The sequence below is a fragment of the Myotis lucifugus genome, unplaced genomic scaffold, assembly GCF_000147115.1.
Source record: "Myotis lucifugus unplaced genomic scaffold, Myoluc2.0 scaffold_6, whole genome shotgun sequence".
In the NCBI taxonomy this organism is placed as follows: Eukaryota; Metazoa; Chordata; class Mammalia; order Chiroptera; family Vespertilionidae; genus Myotis; species Myotis lucifugus.
The window spans coordinates 18,218,297-18,242,504 of record NW_005871054.1 but is presented as its reverse complement, the minus strand read 5'-3'; the positions used below and the strand labels follow the sequence as shown (position 1 = coordinate 18,242,504).

The 24,208-nt window shown below is 46.3% G+C and overlaps 1 protein-coding gene and 1 non-coding gene across 2 annotated transcripts in view; one reads left to right on the top strand and one right to left on the bottom strand.

Moving 5' to 3' along the window:
- The window catches only part of GALM (galactose mutarotase), a 43,126-nt gene that overhangs the window by 16,280 nt on the left and 2,638 nt on the right, over positions 1-24,208 (top strand). The window contains exon 5 of the mRNA XM_023746193.1: positions 23,888-24,029. Within this exon, the coding sequence (XP_023601961.1) occupies positions 23,888-24,029 (142 nt within the window). The remainder of the gene's footprint in view (positions 1-23,887; positions 24,030-24,208) is intronic.
- On the bottom strand, positions 17,338-17,457 carry LOC111824227. Its single transcript, XR_002827295.1, has one exon. It is a non-coding gene; the product is annotated as a small nucleolar RNA SNORA28 (small nucleolar RNA).

The window sequence follows — 24,208 nt, the reverse complement described above, 5'->3', positions numbered from 1 at the left end:
TGGACATTTCGGAAAAACATTCGAATCTTCAATTTAACAAAAATTTTTTTTTTTCCCCTTTGGGCCTAAACAATATTCCCCCTTCCTTTTGTAAATTTATTTTTGTTTAGTCGTTTGTTTGCCACTTTTTTTTTAAACACGCGACACCCGCATCCTTTTTTATAGGAGAGAGGGTGGTTGCCCGTCCAGAATTTTAAAGGAGGCCAACCAGCACCGTTCCTGGGCTCAAAAACAATGAAAAAAGGGGCCCCCGCCTCTTTCTCCCCGCCCCCAGGGGTGGCCAACTGGGGCCCGGGATCAATATGGGGTCCTTTGGCCCCTTGAGTGTGGCTCTTCCACAAAAATCCCGCGTGCGGGCACGCACGTACAGTGCAATTGAAACTTCGTGGCCCATGCGCAGAAGTCGGTATTTTGTGGAAGAGCCACACTCAAGGGGCCAAAGAGCCGCGTGTGGCTCGCGAGCCGCAGTTTGCCGACCGCTGTCTAGCCGAGCCTTAGGTTCCAGCAGTTCTTTACTAAAATGTGAATCTGAAAAAATAAATAAATAAAATGTAAATCTGTTGCTTGTTAGCACCTTAGCAGAGATAAATTTACCTGAACATTACCTCACAAATGCAGGGCACTGATAGAACACGTGGTCTTTGATAGAAGAGGGAAGAGTAGAATGAGTTGTAGCCTGAGCAGGACAAATGCAGATAAGTCACCTCTGGGACACAGCTGGGGGTTGGGGTGGAAGGGGGAGCGCCGAGTATCAAAAGGGGAAGCGAGGTGCTGCCAAAATCAAACTTCATGGATGTGTGTGTACACAAGGTTTACATCACCAGTAATGAGACATTTAGACACTACATTCCGCCTCATACGCTGCACTGAAAAAGCACATCATTTGTGTAGTATTCTGTTTTTTTTAATATATTTTATCGAATTTTTACAGAGAGGAAGGGAGAGGGATAGAGAGTTAGAAACATCGATGAGAGAGAAACATCGATCAGCTGCCTCCTGCACACCCCCCACTGGGGATGTGCTCACAACCAAGGTACATGCCCTTGACCGGAATCGAACCTGGGACCCTTGAGTCTGCAGGCCGACGCTCTATCCACTGAGCCAAACCAGTCAGGGCTGTGTAGTATTCTGTCAAAATGCATAACCTCAATCTAGCCAGGGGAAGACATTCCATGAATCCCACTACAAAATAACTGAGCAGTACTGTGCAGTAGTATCAAGATCATGAAAGTCAAAGAAAGATTGAAGAACGGTCACAGTGGAGACACCAAGGAGATGTGACAACAAAATGCAACGCGGGGTTCCAGGTTGGATCCTGAGGCTGGAAGGGGGCATTAGGGAACTCGGGTGAAATTCTAGTGAGGTCTACAGTTTCGTTAACAGCACTGTTCCCAGGTTAAACTTCGTAGTTGTGATCTTGTACCACAGTCATGTAAGATATTAACATTAGAGAAAGGTGGGTGAAGGATACACAAAGATAATACTATTTTCACAACTAAAATTATTTAAAAAAAAAAAAAAGAAAGTCCAGGGCATTAAGCAAGACATTACTTTAAGTTTACTGGGCACCGGCCTTACTTTAGGTAAGACCTTTTGTTCTACTCTGGCCTTTTTAAAACAATGGGGTTGTGTTTATGGCTGCCAGATCAAAATGCGTAGGAGGGAAAAGGTAAGAATGTGAGCCTGCATACTAAACAGCAACTTCAGTTAACAGCAGGAATTAGAAACACCCACAAATACAGTGACTATGAAACTAATTAGAATAAGAATGAGAAATCAGGATAAATGGATTCAAATTTTTGGCATCACAGTGTTGAATGTTTTCCTGGCTCCAGGGTTGGTTTTAAAGGCTTTTTTATATTTGTCTTGGTGACATGTGTCATCTTTTGATATTGACATAGCTCGATAGACGGGCCTGAGTAAGCTGGCCCATCTTGTCCTCGATGCAGAATTGATGCATTTGAACTATCCGTTGTGAACTATACGTTGTGAACTGCAAGTGGTGGTGGCTGTTCTGTGACTGATAAGAAAATGAACTAAGCAGCTTATAAGTAGAGGTGATGAACTAGGTGCATCTTTATTTGTGTATATTTATAAAATCTTACGCTGTCCTGTTGAGTTTTGATTAGACAAAATCACACAAAAATGTGTAATTCATGCTGTGTAAAGGTTATTTGTCATGACTGTAAGAGATCACTGTGGCAAAGCACAGCAGAGCTTCACATGCTGTCTAACAGACGGCATAAAATCGTGTTCATCTTAGTTTTATTTTATTTAATTTATTGATTTGAGAGAGAGAAACATTGATTTGTTGTTCCACTTATTTATGCATTCATTGGTTGCTTCTTGTATGTGCCCTGACCATGGACCAAACCCAAAACCTTGACATATCAGAACGATGCTCTAACCTACTGAACTACCCAGCCAGGGCTTCACCTCAGTTTTGCCCTGTAAGTGGTTTTAGGATCAAATTCTAGACTCCACCAGCACTGCACACCTGTGAAGTGGAGTAGGATGTAGGAACTCTGGACTCTGGAAGACAAGAGCCCTGGTTCTGGTCTGGGCTTTGCTGTTTACTAGCGAGGGGACTTTCTGTGGTTGGATTCTGCTCTACACTCTCCTTTTCTTTTCTGCAAATCGGAGGGATGTCGAACTCAATCCAATTTTATGGGCCAGTAAATTTTATTTAAACAACAATTTGGGAGACTTATCTGGGGGTGCCCAACTTTTCATTTTGCCCAAGTTAGAAAACTATCATATATATAGGAATATTAAAACTAATTGGGATGTATGTATGTTATATTTCAATACATTTTTTTAAAAAAACTAATTGTGATAATAATGAGGAACAGAGAAAGACTACATTTATTTTTTAAATTCCAAACTGCCATTTATAATCACTGTCTTTTCATTAAAAACAAAACAAAACTATTTTAATATGACAAAACTGGGGAAATTTTAATCTCAGACTAAAGAACAATCCTTTAAAGTGAATTCACCTTGGTTTTTAAAGAAATGTGATAGATTACCCAAATATATCTCAATTTTCTGTGGACCAGCAAAAATTTTATCATAAACTCATGATTGAAAATGAGTAATTTGTAAGATCACTTGTAGCTCTTACATTCTGTGATTCTATGAGGCTCCTCATAGAACATTTTACTGCTATTTCCTCCACCCTTCAAACCCATTAGAACTCTCATGAAAGTCACTGAGTGGCAGAGGTTGGCGATTAACGTCACTCTCCCTGCATATGAATGAGTTTCACTACATCAATCAGTTACTTGGCTCACCATCCCCATCCTCTGCTTTCTACCCCCAATCCTTGTTTGTGTGTGTGTTTGTTTTTGAAATCTGTCTTCCTAAGGTCATAAAAATCCTCCTTATTTTTAGTTGGAGCTCCTAGAGAGAAAAGTTTCTCATCATCAGAGAGAAAAGTCTCTCATCATCATCATGGTACCAAAAAGAAACCCAGGACTCCTAACTGCACCCAGTGTCACAGGAGCAGAGAGCGCTGAGCACGTCTGAAAGGGCGCCTCCTGCAGGCGCACTGTGTCAGGTGTGAAGGACACTCGGGCCACATTCTAAGCCTGAGGCCTTTTGTCAGATCATTCCCCGAATTCTGTGTGGGCTTGTCCCACATGTGTAATCTGACCAATTGCAGTTTCTTGGGTTCATTTGGTCAGCCTCCGATGGACTTTCAGCCATGTCTCCTAGGCTGGCTTCTAAGCTTGTGATACAAAGATGTGCAATAGTCCCAGGCCCCTGCCTCCTGTGGCTATTAATTTATACTCCTGTGGCATGTTTTTCAACTCCTTCTTTCTCTTTGCCCTTCATAAACACTGTCCGTCACCTGAGTAGATCTTGAGGGAAATGCTGATGCAGATCTAAACTCTGGGGGTGTTTTTCTCCTTGGTTACAGACACTTGGTAAATGATGTTTCAGGTGATGGGAAAACCCACTGTCGGGAGAGAATAGCACCTCTTATTTTACAGTAGCTAACCTGTGGCCCAGGCACTCACTAAAAAGGGACCTTCCCTAGTGTGTGTTTGGGAGAGGGGTGACGTCCAGGCCTCCGTTTTGTTTGTCATCCATTTTTGTTTTTGTTTTGTTTTGTTGTTTTAATCCTCACCCGAGGATATTTTTCCATTGATTTGTTTTAAAATATATTTTATTGATTTTTTACAGAGAGGAAGGGAGAGGGATAGAGAGTTAGAAACATCGATGAGAGAGAAACATCGATCAGCTGCCTCCTGCACATCTCCCACTGGGGATGTGCCCGCAACCCAGGTACATGCCCTTGACCGGAATCGAACCTGGGACCTTTCAGTCCGCAGGCCGACACTCTATCCACTGAGCCAAACCGGTTTCGGCTCCATTGATTTTTAGAGAGAGGGAAAGACAGAGAGAAATATCCATGTGAGAGAAGCACATCGATTGGTTGCCTCCTGCACGAGCTTCGACCAGGGCCCTGGCCGGGGAGGAGCCTGCAACCAAGGTATGTGCCCTTGACTGGAATTGAACCCAGGACCCTTCAGTCCGAAGCTGACGCTTTATCCACTGAGCCAAACCGGCCAGAGTTCATCCGCTTATTGATCTGATGTTATCACAGAGAAAGGAAAGGCATACAGAGAAAGAAGCCAAAGCAAGCACATGGGATGAAATCCCCTCGTCTTAAATGTATAGCCCCATCGGGACCGTCACCCCAGGCAGAGCCCACAGACCTCCGGCGGCCTTGGGCACCTGCTCTGCTCCTGCCTTTTTCCTGTAGGCAGTTTTGGAGGGAATATAAAATATGGGAGACAACAGCCTGTATTTTATGGCTTCCTCTGTTGTCCCCTTTCTCTGCTCTGCTCATTATTAAGAGGCTGCCCCTTCCTCAAGCCCGTGGAAATGCGTACGTCCGTGTGGGGGTATTTTAAAGTAATTTAAAGTCACCCCTTTTTTCCCCATCAGAAATTTCTGCCACTCTTCAGCCCTGGAGGCTTCCTAATATAGGCGAACAACATCCCCTGTGTTTTGTTAGGCTGCAAGACTTAGCATCTTTGTTTTTCTTCTGGGGGAAAAGAAAAGAAATGGTTGGAGTAGCAGCATAGAATCCATCAGCTGGCTTCCGAAGCTACTGCTCTGGATGGCATTCTAGGTACCTGGAGTCGGCAGTGGTGTTTTGAGCACAAGGTCCTTGCTCTCAGGTGCCTCTCGGCTGTGCTGCGGGTGCGGACAGAAGGCCTCTCTCTGCGAGGCTGAGGGCTCATTTCACCGCAAACCAGAAGCAAGGTTTGCAGCTGAGCTGTCAGGCTGGGTTTGCATGTCGGCAGCTTCTTCCAAGCAATTGTTTTCCTCACTTAAAAGCCAATTGCAGGCCATAAAGCATTTGCTGCTGCTTAGGATGGGCACGCACACGCACTCTGTTATTGGGCATCTTCAGTCCGTGTGTGTGTGTGTGTGTGTGTGTGTGTGTGTGGTTATTGTTGTCAGGGCTGTCCCTGTAGTTTCCCAGAGCTGGAACTCCTGGAAGCCATGTACCAGGAAGGACAGGTATGTAAAGGTGTCCAGAGAGAGAGAGAGAGCGCTCCAGGCCCAGATCCCTGGGCTGCCATGCCAGCAGTTTAGCTTTGGGACCAGAGCCCAGTGCCCTGCCTGTGGCAACAAGGGGAAACTGGTCCCCGGTGCCCTGTTCATACTAAGCTGGCTAACTGTGAGCAGGTGAGAAAATGCAAACTCTGTTTCTCCAGGGACAGATTCATCCCCGGGCGGCGAATATTACATTTCACCCTTTCGCCTTACACAACGGTGAGACTTAGAGGTGATCTGGGCAACCTGCCCAGCAAGGCATTTCTGATGTAGACAACACAGTGTGGAGCTAAGCATGTGTCCTAACGACAGTTACAGCACATGGCTTTTTTTTCTCTTTTAATTTTGCTGCTTTTTATTTGCAGACAAGGAATCGAGGAAGAAAAAAATGAATGCTTTGACTAGGTCCTTTGCCTCTTAAAATAACATTAGCAAAAGCCCATCTTATTCTTTTTCTTGAGAAAAGATACCTTTTATTTTTATAAAAATTAACCGAACCCACTCTTTCCCCCAGCCCATCTGTGTTCACTTGCTATTCTTGCTGCTCTGTTTTTGAAAGCTTGTTTTAAAATTACATGAAAGCAACCCTGTTATGACAAAATTAGAATTCTGGTAGGAAAGGCTTACTGTAGGCTGTGGGGAGACACCCAGCAAGCTCTGTGTATTTTATCTCAAGCTCTCTGGGTTCAGCGTACAATTCAGTCAGTTTTATAATTACTTCCCTAGGGCAGGTGTGAGTGTCTGCACTGGAGAAATAACAAATTCCAAAAGTAGACTCCTGGCTCAAAGATGGCACAGATGAAGTTTGTTTTGATTTGTGTCATGTTTTCATCTTTCTGGAGCTTCTAACAGAAAATTCCTTTAGACGTCATATAATTCTAAAATAGTGGACATATTTCTTTCAACCTTCCATCAATATGCTACCTCTTTCCTTTTCAATCCCACCTCTTCCCTACCCACCCGATATTGTTAGTCGTCGGGTCCTGCTGATTTTTAACTCCTAAGTATTTCTCAAATCTGCTTCCTCAATATGTATTATTGATTCTATGGCTCCATCTTCACAATCATTGTCCTTTAGGCTCTTCTTGTCCAGGTCAGTGCCTGGCTTATATTATGAGCTTCATAAGTTGGGATCAGTGAATGAACAGATGAATCTGGACGATAGCTCTATAATTGGGCGGGGGAGAGGGGTTCTCTTTCAAGCTATCTTCCATCCAGTTACTAAAGTTATCTATCTAAAATGCAGATCTCGCTTTGATACTCTTCAGCTTAAAAAAAAAAAAAAAACTTAGATGGCTCCCAAGTCAAATACCAGCTGCCTCCAGACCCATCTCCCATCCTGCCTCACTCACACCCCACCCTGATTTAGAACTGCCCTCCCACCTATAGGGACCACCCAGTACCCCCTTCTTTGATGCATAAACCCCCTACTCTTTCTTTTAAAAAAAAATCCTGAGAATATAATTTTATTGATTTTAGACAGGGGGAGAGAGAGAGAGAAATGTAAGAGAGAAACATCCATTAGTTGCCTACTGTACCCTCCCCAACCCGGGATCGAACCCGCAACCTTTTGGTGTACAGGACAATGCTCCAACTAACTGAGCTACCCAGCCAGGGCTAAACCCCTACTCTTTCTTCAAAGCTCATATTTTCTCCTTAGAAATCTTTCCCCCACTTCCTGGGCACAGTAGATTCTTTGTTGCTCGGGGTTTTGTAGTGACATAGATGTTTAGAGCTCATCTTGTGCCAGAGCTCCCCTGTCTTCCCCTCCACAAGTCTACCTCAGGTGATCTATCAGGATTTCCTTACGGAGCCAACGTTGGGAGCCGTAGGGAGCCTCAGGCTTGGTCTCTTTGGCTTGAAGCTAGAAAACCAATCTACACTGAACACAAAATGAAACCAAGCAATAGCCAGACTGTATAGTCTGCTCCTTCCTTTCCCCCCCAGTCAGTCTGTCTCTACTCTTCTCCTTCTTTACATTTGTTTTCAACGTAATACGTTAAAGCAATACTGTGGGATAACAGATTCGTTAAATCTGGGTGCCTGCAAGTCTCGGTTCTGCTACCCACCACCGACGCCCGTGGGCAGCCCTCATAACCTCACCTGTAAAGTCTCATTAGATGGTGGTTACATGAGTTGAACTCTGAGGTCCCATCAATCTCTGACACTGATTCAAAGACCAAATGGAACCTCTAACCCAGATCTTCTCAACCAGGGTTCGTACTTGTACGTCTGGGAAGATGATCAAAGAACTTCAAGGGATTCACGAGTCCCTGAAATTCTGTGTAATTCAGGCCTGGCTGTCAATCCGTGTGAGTTGGTCATGTCCCCTAAGTCTACAGAGGGGTTTTCGGGCCTTTTACCTCCCTCAAGGTAATGATAGTTTATGGTTGTCCTGCTGTGTCATTATCGTTTTTAAGAATAGCAATAGTTTGCTTTCCTTTTTGTAATCTTCAGGGTGGTAATCTTCAGGGTGGTTTTTATTTTTTACTTTTAATATATTTTTTATTGATTTCAGGGAGGAAGGAGAGGGAGGGAGTTATAGAAACATCAATGATGAGAGAATCATTGATCAGCTGCCTCCTGCACACTCCCTACTGGGGTTCGAGCCCATAACCTGGGCATGTGCCCTGACTGTGAATCAAACCTGTGACCTCCTGGCTCACACCTGCCAGGCCAGGGTGGTTTTTAAATTGTTTTGTTGTTGTTAATCACCATTAGATGTTCTAAAGCAGTGGTTCTCAACCTTCTGGCCCTTTAAATACAGTTCCTCATGTTGTGACCCCAACCATAAAATTATTTTCATTGCTACTTCATAACTGTAATTTTGCTACTGTTATGAATCGTAATGTAAATATCTGATATGCAGGATGGTCTTAGGCGACCCCTATGAAAGGGTCATTCGACTGCCAAAGGGGTCGCGACCCACAGGTTGAGAACCGCTGTTCTAAAGAAAGCTGGAAGGCTAGCTAGAGGGGGAAGATGGTGCACCAAGAAGAAAAGTAACTTCCCCCAAGTTCCACCCAGAGGGGCAACAGCAGCCAGGGTTCTGGGTTTGGAGGGCCAGCGTTTCTGTTTCCGCTTGATCAGATGAATGAAATTGCTTTACAGTATCCACCAGCCCCCAGGTGCCATCAGGATCTCAGGCCCGGCCATCAATCTATAGAGCAGGGGTGGGGAACCTTTTTTCTGCCAAGGGCCATTTGAATATTTATATTTATATCATTCATGGGCCATACAAAATTATCAACTTAAAGATTAGCCTGCTGTATTTGGTCAAACATTTAATTATCTTACCCTTAATGCCTTGGCAGGGCCAGACCAAATGATTTCTCGAGCCTTATATGGCCCATGGGCCGGATGTTCCCCACCCCTGCTTCAGAAGCAGGCAGCCGTGCTGGGACCTCAGTGTAGGTGGAAAGCCAGGGCGTGGTGTTCTGGTTTTCACTCTTAGCTCTGCACCTCTGCAGATGAGCCCCTGCAGCTCCAGGCCCACTCCCCACGTTTCTTCTTTTCCCATTCTCCATCACCAGCTCCTATCACGTGCCTCCTGTGTGCCAGGTACCATGCTAGCCCTACGGAAGCAATATTGAGCAAAACAGGTATGGAGAACACACAGCCATGCACATAGCACAGGTCTTGTCCTCAAAGGAATAAGGCTAGAGTCCAGAAAAGGGCAACTCGTGATACTGGATCTTATGGCACGTTATTTACCCTGGAGCTGTTTCTTCTCTGGCAGGTCCCTCCTCAACAGTGTTGAGGGAGGTTCAATAAGAAACTCTAAGGACCTCTTCTGGCAGCAGTGATACTCTCCAAGGGAGTGTATTACTGAATCACTCTATAAAAACCCCAAGAAGAGTTTTATAAGGGCCCAGAATAACTCCCAAAGCTCCTGTGCGCCCTGCTAGAACACACATCACCGCTGAGAGGTTGGTAGACATGAGCCAGCACGGTGGAAATTTGGCAGGAAGCTCAGAAATTAGCACTTGGCCGGGCAGTGTGTAATTCCTATGAAAATTTCAGACTAACATCAAGTAAATTTGTCAGGAGAGTTATTTGCTAGAGCTCTGACTACCGCCCTTGGAGAGCTGATGGTTTAACACTCCCTTTGCCCCACCCTGGGTGTGGACAGGGGCTGGCTCTAGTTCAAACCTGGCGCACAGCCCTCCGTAGAGGTCACCGCATTGTGAAGGGGCTGGGAGTCAACCGTGGGCTTTGCACCCTGGGCAGGAAGGCTGACTCAAGCGAGCTCCCAGAGCAGAGTTGCATACAGCTCAGCTAACAGTATAGATCCGTGGTCAGCAAACTGCGGCTCGCGAGCCAAATGCGGCTCTTTGGCCCCTTGAGTGTGGCTCTTCCTAAGCCTTAGGAGTACCCTAATTAAGTTAATAACAATGTACCTACCTATATAGTTTAAGCTTAAAAAATTTGGCTCTCAAAAGAAATTTCAATCGTTGTACTGTTGATATTTGGCTCTGTTGACTAATGAGTTTGCCGACCACTGGTAGAGCACTTACTGATTGCTTCCTGCTGCCCCAGGCACGGGTCCTAGAAAAAAGACTGACCGCTATCTCTACACTAGAGAAGCTTCTCATGTGCCCAGACCACATTGGAAGACCATCCAGTGTGGTCAGCACAGTGACGGAGATAATGCCCAGAGGACTAAGGAAGCACAGAGGCCAGGGAGGAGGAGGCTTGCTCGAGAGCACCCTGAGCTGCGAAAAGCTTCTTCGTATCTGTAAAGATCTAGCAACAAGGAGAGTGAGAGTGCTAGAGCACAGAATGTGGGGGTGGGGGTGCGTTGTCAATCCAAAAAGCTAGAGAAGCAGCGGGCAGGGTGGGGTTAGGGTGACACAAGAGACATGCAGCACCTAGGGTGCAACATTTAAGGCAGCACTCACGCTCAGGGTTGTGTCCCTGCTGGGTCAGCACCTGAGAGTGAGTGCTGCCTTAAATGTTGCACCCTAGGTCCTCACACTAAAAGCACAAGGGAAATGATCAGAAGAGGCAAGGAAGGAGGAAGGGTGACCGGAAGTCTTGGAGAGACCGACAGCAGCCGTATTCCAGAGAGGTCAGGCCAGGGAGTACGTGGGCTGTAGCGGCTGCTCCTGCTGACCCCATTTCACAGACTGCAATGGTTTGATGCCGGCCTGTGACAATTGGACGAGTAACTGAATGTGAAGAGAGTCAGGGAGTACCGGCCAATGAGCAGTTCCTAAGGAAGGCAACTTCCTTGAGTAACGAATTCCAGGCTCCACCCAGAGATTCTGGTTCATTTGCTATAGAGTAGACCCAGGAATCTGCACCTCTAGAAACCACCGGGGTTGACTATGCTTTCAAAATGTTGTGAGAGGAAGAAGAGAAGGTGCCTCCATACGGTGGAGATGCAGGACCAAGGGAGAGGTTTTTTCGGGGGAGAGGAGCTTATTAAGGGCAAGTACAATGTTTGTCTGAGGGTGCGGAGAATGCAGGTGGGGGCTGAGACCATGAACTGGCAGTGGCCTCCGTTGGTGCTTCCACGGGTTTTCTCTAGTTTCTCTCAGCCACATGGAGTGAGGAGCCGAGAAGGCGGATTGTGGGATGATCCAAAGTTGGGGTTTTGTCATGTAGAAGGGGCAGCAGGACAGGGTGTAAGGTAAGTCAGTAAGAGTGTCACTAACCAAGTGGCCCAGAGACAATGGGCTCAGGCAGGCAGCAGAGGACCTGAGGGCCCCGATGGGTGCCATGGCAGACGCCCTGGAGAACAGGGCCCACTCAGGAGGGGACAGGTCTAACAGGCATGCCCTGCAGGAAGTCTGCAGTCAGACCATGGGCAGCTTTCAAATGGCAGCAAACCCCTGGATGCCCTGTTGATGGAAGTCTAGGATGGAAAAATTCTCTGCATGAAAATTTTCTGCCCAACCGTGAAGTGTAAAATTACCTTCTTATCTGAAAACACCATGTAACTGGGTTTAGCATACCCTCCCCCACTGCAAGTCAAAGTAAAATCAGAAAATACTCAGTGGAAAGAAAAAGAGAAAACAGCAGCAGCAGAATAAAGCGGCAAACCCCAAAGGCATCGGCAGAGGAAAGGGCAGACCTGCTTTGACACTGTGTGATCTGTGAACATTTACAGAAACGTGACTTCACAAAAAAACCAAGGTGCTTTACTTGCCAACCACTGGAATGGAGTCAAAATCCCCACCCAGGGCGTTGCTTTTAATGATCATTCTCTTGATGTTGTTTCCTAAAATAATAACAGGCATTCTAGAGGCGATTTCACCAAGATGGCTTAATTAGGAGTCACATGAGTACCTGTGCCGTGAGCCCCGTTACCTCTGCTTCCTTGCGCAAATTTGACGGACTGTTCTGAACCTGACTAGATAAAGAGACATAATTGGAGCAGCTGAGCTGGAAGCACAGCTGGGCCGTCCCCATGGAGACCAGACTCCCGCGCTCTTCCCATCGCCCCAGCGTTCCTCCCTCCCTTTCTTTCCTGAGATGAACGCACAGCACGCCTGAGCCTGGGTCTCCCTTAGATGATCCCCACATCAGTGCCTCTCACCTGGAATGTGCACACAGATCGCTGGGGAACTTGTTAATATGCAGATTCTGGCTCAGTTGGCCTGGGGTGGAGCCTCTGGGTCCACATTTCTAACCACCCCTAGGGGATGTGGTGCTGGGTCCACGCTTTGAGTGGCTATTTAAAGGCTCTATAAAGCTGTCTAGCCTCCAGTGACTTTGTTGCTTTTTCCTTTTTGGCACCTATTTGTCCCCACTTGCTCCCCTCCCCAGCAACCCTGTGTCCTCCTGCTGCCCCCTTAGCTACCTTTATTTCTCTCCCCCTCCAGGCTGCACACACCTACTCGGTCCTCTCTTATCAAAAGCCATTGTCATTCTACAAAAAGCAGCTCTCAGCCTATGGCCTCTGTAGGTAAGACAAGCTAAAAGTTTGACTTTAAAAAGAGGTAGGAGACCCTAACTGGTTTGACTCAGTGGATAGAGTGTCTGCCTGTGGACTGAGGGGTCCTGGGTTTGATTCTGGTCAAGGGCACATGCCGGTAGAGGGTGTGAAGGAGGCGGCCGATCAATGATTCTCTCTCATCATTGATGTTTCTATCTCTCTCTCCCTCTCCCTTCCTCTCTGAAATCAATAAAAATGTATTTTTAAAAATACATTATTTAAAAAAAAGAGAGAGAGGTAGGAGAGAAATAACCAGATATTACCATGTGTCCCTGAAGAGAACAACCTGCTTCGTTGTTCGTCACATGAGCCAATGGCCCTCAGCCCTGGAATGTCACAGCTGGAAAGGATCTTATCTTCTCCAACCCCCATCCACCTGTCCAGTGTTTGAATCCCAGAAATGGGGGGTCTGCCGGCACTCAGGTGCCTCCGGGACAGGAAGCTCACTGTCCATCCTGGGTCAGCATGTCACAAATGCCTTCCTGACACTGAACTGAAATCTGTCTACTCAGAGCCGAGCCCCACCTGGGCTAGTTCTTGGGTCCCTACGGAGCAGGCTCCAGGCCTTCGAAGGCAGCCATCATGTTGCCCCAAGTAATTCCTTCTTCAGGCAGCACACCCACAGGTCCTCGGCTATTCTTATGCCATGCGCTGGCCATCTGGTCCTTCTCTGACCCCATTCCTGCGTCTCTGCCTGTGATGCCTGTACTGAAAAAAGTAACCGAACACCGTCTCCACCCCATTCACCCTACATGACTCCCATCGAACTCACTGCCAACCACATCCTCAAAGTCATTTTCACACATGCTGGGGCCCAGCCACATCTCCCCCGTCAGTAATCACTGTAGTGATTAGACTGAGCATTTATGAGAGTTAATATAGCAGGATGGTGAGGAGCCCAAGCTCTGGAACCAGACAGTGTGAAGCGCTCTACACGCACCATCTAATCGCTAGCGATCACCATCGTCATCACCATCATGACCATCGCCATCATCACTGAGCTAAGCTCTTCCCCTCTATTCACTGTTTTAATCCTCATGACAACTTCATGAGGTGGGGGCTCTGTTATCCCGGTTTGATAAGTGAGAAGTAGGTGTTATGCTTCAGTCATGCCTCAGTTGAAGAAACAGACATGTGGAGAGGTCAGGTAACCTGCACAAAGTTACACAGGTGATTGGTGGGGCCAGGTTTCCCTAAGTCCAATGTCTGTGCTGGTATCCCCCTCAGCTCCAGTCCACACTCAGCTGCACTGCTGAGTACTTCCTACAGGCGGGGCAGGGCGCTGGACATGCCTTACCTGATTTAATTTGCATCATCCCATGAGATAGACACTTGTCATCCCCATTGACAGATGAGGAAAGCAAGGTTCGGAGAAGCTGAGCAACCTCCACAAAATTTCACAGCAAGGAAAGCCAGGCTTTATATCCACCCAGGCCTGCCTGGCTCTAAAACCCATTCTAATATTGAGTTTGACTGCCAAACAGGCGAGCAGGGTGCCCCGGGAGGCTGATGGCAGTAATTGGTGATCACGACTCCTGATATCCACTGCGACGCAGGGGGGCACAGTTTGCCTAATCAGCCCCATTTTCTGAGCTGTCATTAGGGGCAATTTCCACTTTCTCTGATGCTTCATTCTCCTGCAGTTTCTGAAAGCTGCTGATTTGCTCAGATTAAGACAAGCTTCTGTGCCTTTCACATGGCAGTTTGTTGTACGAGCTGCTAGAAGGAGGAGGAATCATAAACAGGAGACCTTGATGTGTTATGCAAAGCCTTTGCTGCGTTGCAATAGGAAGAGCCTGCCAGTAGACTCCCAGGCTGCATTTTTTCACCAAAAGCCTGAGGTTATGTGACTGCATCGTTGCAAATGTACATTTCAGTATCAGGTCACAAGAGGGCAACGCGTTTGGTGATGAGCAGCAATATAGGCAGAACATATTCACCAGCCTGCAGATCAGCGATTCTCAACCAGGCGCATATTGGCTGGGCTTCAGAGGGTCTGGGAACATTCTGTATGTGTGTATGCATTTCCTGGAGAGCCCATAACTTTTATAATATGCTCAAAGGAGTCCATGACTCAAAAAAACAGTTTAAAATTCATTGCTCCAGATTTTAAAAGCACTAAGAAGCTTCAAAAAACAAATCACCTGAATTCCTTTTTAATGAAAATGCCAATGTCCCTTAGAGGTGCAGGAATGCACCTTTCTTTTTCATGAATGATTTATGCTCTGTATTTCTGGAGTGTGTGTGTGTGTGTGTGTGTGTGTGTGTGTGTGTGTGAGAGAGAGAGAGAGAGAGAGAGAGAAATGTGCCAGCTTAGATATAGGACTTCCTTCATAGCATTCTCTCAAGTAAACCTCACAGTATCTGTATTAGGTAGATACCAATATTAACTCCATTATATAAATGGGGAAATTGGATCTTATACCGAGACATACAAACTTACCCAAGGTCAGTTAGTAAGTCTATCTAAATTCTAATATGTCGTACCTAGATTTGTAAAATATAGGGTAAATCATAGAAAAAATTTTTAATAATATACTTAATATTTTTTAACATTGCCTTTTTAAGGGAGAAAAAATTATTGGAGAAATTTTTCTAGAAGTCTTTGCTAGATTTTCCTCCCCCTCTTTTTTTCTTTTCTCTTTTCCCAAAATAATGTGTAATTGTAACGATAAATAGGACTTGCCGTGCTGAGGACTGTGGGGCGGGACTGTGATGTTATTCCAGCGATGGTGTTACTGGGCTGTGTGAAAATGAGAGAGAAAGGGACCTGCCAGGAAGGAAGGGCTAAAAACGAGCGACCGTGGAGATGCAGCGACTCTTGCAGTGACCATCTGTTCGTCTTCTCAGAGAGTCAGCCGCGAGGGCCACCAGGCAGAGATAAAAGCTCTTTCAGATGATGGGAAATTAAAAGCTTTGAATTAAAATTCACCCCAGGTGGATTTTTCTGTCAGACACTGAGAAAGTGTTCATGCTCAGATGTTACAAAAAAAACCATTTCGCCGACTTAGTATTTGATCAGGAATCCACAAGAATTAATTCACCTTCTATTCTGTTTCTTAAGTCTTTTGCCCAAAAAAATAAATCAGAGCTGGGAGTCCATGGAATGTGTGTAATATAAACGTGCCTTGCCTGAGCCCCAAATACAACTTCCCAGGTGGCAGGAGTCCGTTCCTGTGGCTTGGCCAGTTAGCCAACCCGCCTCCCCTTCAAGAGTAGGCTTCTGCCCCCAGGCTGCCTTAGGGGCTGCTTCTCTCTGCTCCCCCAGGCCTCTGAGTGCCACTCGCAATTGCCTTTGTCACACTCTCCTGTAAGTTTTTATATTTTGTGTGCCTCTTTGACCAGATTCTAGACTCCCTGAGGTTAGTTTCATGCCTGGTACATAAAAGATGCTCAAAAATGGATAATCTGGCCCTAGCTGGTTTGGCTCAGTGGATAGAGCGTAAGGCCTGTGGACTGAAGGGTCCCGGGTTCAATTCCAGTCAAGGGCACATGCCCACGTTGTGGGCTTGATCCCCAGTAGGGGGCATGCAAGAGGCAGCCGATCATTAATTCTCTCTCATCATTGATGTTTCTAACTCTCCCTTCCTCTCTGAAATCAATAAAATATCCTATATAATAAAAGGCTAATATGCAAATTGTCCCCTCAACCAGGAGTTCAACTGGAGTTCAACCAGGGGGCAGGGCTGGCAGGCCAACCACCTGAGGCCCTTCCCCCCAGCCAGCCTGGTCCAATGGGCCCTGATCGGGGCGGGCCAGCCAGACCCCACCCGTACACAGATTTGTGCACCAGACCTCTAGCATGTGTGTGTGTGTGTGTGTGTGTGTATCTCACTATATTGTTTTAAAAAATGAGTAACCTAAAATATTTGTATTTGTTTTTTCCCTATCCAAAAGTAATTGCAAGGATTAGTGTCCCTAAGGTAGAATTATTTAAAATCACTTCTATGTTAAAGGAGGTGGGGAGGAAGGGGTATGTTAACCTCCCGCCAGGACTTGTCAAGTAAGTGCCAAGAAGTAATGAACACCCAAAGGCAGTATACTAGTCATCTATTGCTATTTAATAAATTATTTCACACTTCATTTAATATCTTTGTTTCTTGGGTCAGGGATTTAGACAGCACATTATCTTTCCTCTGCGTATGATGCCAGGGGCCTCTGTTGGAAGTTCAGAACCGGGGGCTGGAATCACCAGTCAGTGCTGTCTATTGGTTGGGGACTTAGCTGGGGCCGTCGGCCAGAACACCCCACACATGGCCTTGTGATGTGACTTGAGCTTCCTGAGGACATGGCAGCTGGGGTCCTGACAGACAGAGACACAGGCCAAAGTCATTCTGGTTTTGGAACCCGGCCTCAGAAATCACAGCATCACTGCGCCACATTCTCTTGGTCGAAGCAATTGTAAAGTTCCATCTAAGTTTAAGGGAGGGAACGAAGGCTTCGCACCTCAGTGAAGGGGTGTCAACATAAGAAGAGCATGTAGGACGGGATATATACTGTGTGGCCATCTTTTAAAAATGCCATCTGCCATAAGCAGCCATGGGGAAAAGGCCAAATTCCTCATAATGGAATGTGTGTAAGAATCCCTTATGGGAGATAAGAGCAATGACTCACGGAGGTGGATTTCACGAAGGCAGTGGGTTTCTCCTTTACTCCCAGAGGACAGGTAATTCGATCTCTGCCAGAAGTGCAAATAGAAAGCAGATCTAATGCCTCTTTGCTGAGGTCATCCATAGACCCCACTCCCAGTCATTCTCATTCCTCGCTCATGTCACTCCAACACCACTCTTGTCATAATTCTTTTTCTTTTTTTTTTTAACACTAAGTCTATATAACGGCTTGTCTCATAGAGGAGAGCACCGGAATAGGTTAAACTTTATGGCTATAGGAAGCTCAGATTGTGTCAGACTGTGTCCATCCTCTGCCACAGAGTGTTGCTCGCAATAATAATTCTTATTTCACTATCCATATTGATGATACCCTGACTTCTCAGCTTCTTCACATCCTCTCTTCCAATGATCTTATCCTCCACCCTTCTCAGCTACTCACTCTTATAGTCATAATTGCAGCCTTCCATGATCACCATTTAAGATGTCTACCAGCTCCAATAATTATGATGCTACATGTACCTATATAATCTCTGATCTTACCACCTTTTCACGGGCCCTCACTTCCTCATGACCTCACTCCCCCCAGATTAGGTCAGAAGTCCATCGTTAGAATTGTCCCTTGGCATTTGCACTTAGCTCCTTTGCACCCTCCCTCTTCTTTGTATTCTCCTAACAAAACTCAGCTCTGGCTAATACCGCGCCCCCCCCCCATCCCCCTGCCCCACCCTCCACTGATGCCAATAGGCAGCTACTGGTCTCACTCTAAATCCCTGACAGTAACCTCAGTTGGGTCCTTAGTGGTGCCACAGCCAGACTTTCCCTGAAATGGGGAAGCAGAAATGCGGCCTCAGGTGGCGCCTGGGCCCCAGAGCTGTAACCCGCACCTTCGGGCCGGAGCCCACCATCTGCTAGGCATTGCTGTCAGACTCCAGTGCACGCCCGGCCAACCTGCAGAAGCATCCTCTTCAGAAAACAGCTCCTCTCTGCCAACACCTCAGCTTCCTGGCGGCTTCAAAACCAAAGTCTAGTGATGTGACCCCTCTACAAGGGCACCCTCTCCATTTCCGCTGCGTTTTCTCGACACTCAGCGTTGCTGAGAGAGCTATTTTGACATCTCCTTCTATTCTTAGCATCAAAGCACAAAGTTAGAACTGCACATTCGTGAGAAAAGCCGAGAACACTTGGGGGTGGGGGGTGGAAGGGGCTCTAACCAAGCCACTCCAGGCTGCGGTGGAAAGCACTTGAGAAGGGGCCTGGAGACTTTGACACTGTGGGGATGTGTCACCCTGGGCAAGTCCCTTTAGCTCTCTGGATCCCAGCCTCCTCATCGGTAAAGTGAAGGGACTAGATGAGGTCATTCCTAAGGTTCTTTCTAGATCTTTCATTCTGACTTTGTCACAGGATACGACACCATTCACAGTTACCCCCGTTTCTCATTGTTGTCATCATCAAGTTTTTTCCGTCCAGAAAGAAGTCTGCTTCTTGCCCGAAGGGTACAAAGATAAATAACGACACACCCTGGCGCTCTAGGAACTCACATTCCTTTTAGCCCAGCGGTTCTCAACCTGTGGGTCACGACCCCTTTGGGGGTCGAACGACCCTTTCACAGGGGTCGCCTAAGACCATCGGAAAACACATATATAACTACATGTTGTTTTTGTGATTAATCACTATGCTTTAATTATGTTCAATTTGTAACAATGAAATTGGGGGTCACTACAACATGAGGAACTGTATTAAAGGGTCGCAGCATTAGGAAGGTTGAGAACCACTGTTTTAGACAAATAGTTTTTTATTTTTTTAAAAATATATATTTCATTGATTTTTTTACAGAGAGGAAGGAAGAGGGATAGAGAGTTAGAAACATCGATGAGAGAGAAACATCGACCAGCTGCCTCCTGCACACCCCCCACTGGGGATGTGCCTGCAACCAAGGTACATGCCCTTGACCAGAATCGAACCCGGGACCCTTCAGTCCACAGGCCGACGCTCTATCCACTGAGCCAAACCGGTTTGGCTAGACAAATAGTTTGACATAATCCTATAAATATGCCATAATGTGATGAATGTTTGGGGGAATATATGTTTAAAGTGTGATGGGAACAAAGTAGAAAAGAGGATTAGTTCTCACTGTGGAGGTTGCAGTACTTCACAGAGGAAATGGCATTGAAGAATATTCCTTTTTTAAATATATTTTTATTGATTTCAGGGAGGAAGGGAGAGGAATAGAGAGAAACATCAATGATGAGAGAGAATCATTGACTGGCTGCCTCCTGCACGCCCCCTACTGGCGGGGGGATCGAGCTCGCAACCCTGGCCTGTGCCCTTGGCCAGAATCGAACCTGGGACCCTTCAGTCCACAGACTGACGCTCTATCCACTGAGCCAAACCAGCTAGGGCAAGAATATTCTTAAATGATCCCGTGGACTGTGCCAGAGTGTGGTGGGTGTGGGGGGCACAGAACGGACATTCCGGTTATGAGAAAGGGCCCAAAGACAGGGTGAATCTGGGAACAAATTCCAAATTTTCTATGTGCCCAACCAGTAGGCACATGAGGGGGTGTATGAGGGCATGAGGCTGGAAAAGACAGATTGGAACCTTTTTTTTCATGTTTTCTTTTCATTTTAGCAAAACCTCCCTTTAGAATTATCCCAAGTTTCTCATTTTTAAAATCAGGGCTTCTTTGCCATTACATGGTCGAATATTTCCATGTAATGTGTAAGGCTGCAAATAATAGCAGCTTCGTTTTACAGAGAGGAAAGTAAAATAAATACTGATTTGTAGATTGCTCAAGATCAGGCATTCAGACTGGAAATTCGCCCTTGGGTCCTTATGTCATGAAAACTGCGTGACTTTCTTTTTTCCAAGTCAAGAGAAGTAAGTAATCTTGGCTGACCTAGACAAATCACTGGCTAGGACTGTCAGAAGGGTTAGATTTTGAGACAAGTATAGCTTTAGGGAAGAACTAAATATTGTGAACACCATATAAGGGAAGAAAGCATAACATAAGTTTCCACTTAGCATATGGATGGGTAACCTTAAAATCTACTGAGCCCATGAGAACAGCTGCTTCTCTTTCCCAGTTAAATTGGTTCATAAGGAAACAGTTCCCTTTTTTTAAAGTCCCTTTGGGAGACACAGAACAATAGCCCCTGGGGGGGGGGGGCGGGGGGACGGGGGGGGGTCACTGCCAAGATTTGCCCTTTGGCCTTACAGATCCAAAAAGTTCAACTATTCATTCTCCCAGAACAGATCAGGGGTTAGAGGGCTGAATCTGAACTCAAATGAGGTCGATGTTTATTTTATAAACAAAGCTCTTTCTATCGTGTCTCTAGCACCATCTGCTGGGAAAGAAACGCGCCCTTGGTGAGAATACTTAAAGTTGAACCGTCAGAAACCCTACTGGGCAAAGGGGAGAAGAGGAAGGGGGAGGAAGGAGTCGCTAGGCAGAGTCTAAGAAACAACATTAAGTATATGACATTGAAGTTACTTATAGATAGATGTAAAACAAAAATACACACCTTCTAACTGACCAGAAACACACACAAACCGATCATATGTAAAAGATTTTTTTTTAAGTAATAACTAGAATTCATAAACACAGAAAGCATGCCACAAAATATAAGGATAGAACAAAGAACACTTAGAACACGTATATGTCATGTTAATGCCGTGGAATGCCCCCGTTAAACACAGTCTCAGAGATGGACTCCCAAAGCAAAACCCAGCGGAACGCCGTGTACAAACCGAGTGACTCGGGAAGGTTGGAATATGAGACTTCAGGAGCACACCAAACACCTGAAGGCCGAAGTAGCAGGGTCTCCCTCTTACCAGTAAAGGCTGGTTTCAGGACAGGGAGCATCAAATTACATAAAAGAGGACATCTAGTAATGATAAAGGATGCAACTCACAATGAAGGTTCACACAAAAATGAGCATATCTAAGCCCGTAAAGGAAACCTGAGGCATTGTCACAAAACATAAGAAATACAGCCAATATTGACCTAGAAATGTTTTAACTTTTAATAATTCCTGGATCCAAAAGGAAATCAGCCAGTGCCCTCGGCGCTCCCGGATCTGTCTCTTGCTTCAACTGTGTGTGGACAGAACAGACCCAGGGACGCCCCTTCTTCCAGCCTCCGACCACCCTCCAGTGTCTTATCCAGTCACCACCTTTGGAACCATCTCCAGGACCAGCCAACACACTGGTTTCTTTTTCTACCTTAACTCCTTATTGCCCAACAACCATGAGCTCCCAAATTCGTCAGAATGATTCCACTGAAGTGGAGGCTGCAGTCAACCGCCTGGCCAACCTGCACCTGCGGGCCTCCCACACCTACCTCTCTCTGGCTTCTATTCAACCAGGACGATGTGGCTCTGGAGGGCGTGGGTCACCGAGAATTTGCAGCGAAGAAGCGCAAGGGTGCTGAGTGTCTCTTAAAGATGCAAAACCAGTGCGGTGGCCGCATTCTCTCCCAGGTCCTGCTGAAGCCCCCCAAGATGAGTGGGCAAAACTCAGGGTGTATGGAAGCCGCCCTGGCCTTGGAGAGGAGCCTGAACCAGGCCCTTCTGGAGCTGCAGGCCCTGGTTCTACCCGCAGACCCTCAGCTCTGTGACTTCCCTGCAGAACCACTTCCTGGGTGAGGAGGTGAAACTCATCAGGAAGATGGGCGACACCTGGACTCACCTCCACAGGCTGCCGGCGACCCCCAGGCTGAGCTGGGCGAGTATCTCTTCTACAGGCTCACCCTCAGGCACGACTAGGAGCCTGTGGAGCCCAGAGGCCTTTGAGGGGCCCATCTGCATCCCCTAGTGTCTGGCTTTTGCCTGAGCCTCTCCCCGAAACCCCTAAACATTTTTTTAACCACCCTGAAGACCACTCCCAGGTATTGAACCAATGTAAACAATGAAGTTTTTTGCAGGAAAAAAAAAAAAAGGAAGCCGAAACCGGTTTGGCTCAGTGGATAGAGCGTCGGCCTGCGGACTGAAAGGTCCCAGGTTCGATTCCGGTCAAGGGCATGTACCTGGGTTGCGGACACATCCCCAGTGGGAGATGTGCAGGAGGCAGCTGATCGATGTTTCTCTCTCATCGATGTTTCTAACTCTCTATCCCTCTCCCTTCCTCTCTGTAAAAAATCAATAAAATATATTAAAAAAAAAAAAAAAGGAAATCAAACTCCAAAACTAGGAATATATAGAAAATAACTAAATAATGTAAGTATATTATATATAATGTAAATATATACATATATATTGTATACATACATGGAAATATTATAATATACATAATATTATAATTCTATATCATGGAAACTCCCTATCACCTGTATTCAAGCTGTTTCCTCCACATCTTCAACCTCCCTCACCCATTCAACCTAATATGATCTCAGCTCAAGCTTCTGCTCAACCCTTGTCATTTCTTCCATGAAATCTCCCAGTCCGCCACCCCTACGCCCACCCACACTGCCTGTCTTCTCTCTCACCGCTGGGCCGTTCGCGTTAGGAAGGGACTGAAAGGTGATAGGGCAAAATGGCACTGCTTTCAGAACAATGTCCCTTTAACCTCTACTTGAAATCACTCATGAAATAATCCTAATTTCTCCTTTTTGCCCTCAAATCCCTGATTACTTGTTCACTTTTGTTTACATGTTTTATCCACTCTAAGATGCCATCAATTGTAAAGTTCATTATTTCACATCCCACGAAGAAAGGAAAACCTGCCAGTTAAACCATAACATGATTTCAGAGGTTTTAAACTGTGAAAACGAGTGTCTTAAATTAATGAAATGCAGTGTGTCAGTACCATAGGTGGCTGTTTGATAATGTCAGGTTACGTGGCTGGTTCCTCATGTTACATGAGCAGTTTGGACCAGGTGAGCTCTGAGAAACCCTTCGGGTCCAGCACCCTTCAGTTCTGTAACACCAGAGGGATGTTCTTGACGGGGCACCGGTTGTGGTGACCACCACGGCAGGGCTCCTGTCCATGCTCCTTCTGTGTTTTGCCCTGTAAGAGTTGAGGGGCCCCACACTGCAGCGTCCCCATCTCAGAACTGAGTCCCCACCCACATCATTGTGAAGAGGCTTCAAGATGTCCCGCTTCAAGATAAGCACAGATGTGCGGCTCTTAGAGCTTGAGGAGCCTGGCTTACACACACAGCCTTGCGGACTATAACTCCTCCAGGAATCACGCCTGGAGACACAAAGCTTGCCTTCAGATTGACCTAAAATTGGCAAATAGTAGAGTGGCCATGCGTCCTTGCCCTGGACTGTCCCAGCCCCGCTTCAGCTTAGAGTGTGTCTACAGGGAAGTGATTGGGAAGGGGGTTGCCAGTGTCTTTTGGCCAATAATGGCCCCATATGGGTTGCGAATCCCTCCTCTCAGGGACATTGTGGTGTCTGGTTAGCCACTCCAGGAGCACTAAAGTGAGAAATGCCAACAAAGTGATTGACGCCATGGTTAGGACAACCATCACCCCTTATCCAACTGAGCCCATAATGGAAATTATGCATCTCCTCATGATTTTTATTTCTTTCACATGTGAATGATTCTGAATGTTAGGACCACTGCCTTTGCAATCAGTAGCATCTTACAATTTTTAAAAAAATCGAGTAATTCATTCTCCTTTGTAGGATCTGGACTCCCATCTCCTTGACAAATTGAAATGAAGGCAGAGAGGGTGGGACCTGTGGGCCTTTAGGACACCGGGCATGAAGATTTGATTTGGGCATTTATCCCCCCTTTCCCTGCCTCTTCCCACCAGGAGAAGTTGCTCCAGTGCAAGGAACCGCATTTGACCTGAGGAAGCCAGTGGCGCTTGGGAAACACCTGCAGGAGTTCCACGTCGGTGGCTTTGACCACAATTTCTGTCTGAAGGGCTCGAAGGAAAAGCACTTTTGTGCGCGGTAGGTACTTTCCACTTCCTGCCGCTGCAGGGAAGAGGAGATAGCAACCCCTATTTGGGGAGCTTTCCCTCTGGCCACATCAATGCCATTTACTACGCTACCGGGACCAAATACCACATCCCATGTCTTTTCAAAGCTTATATTCCAAAGGTGAGCTCTGCAGAATTTTCCCGCCCCTC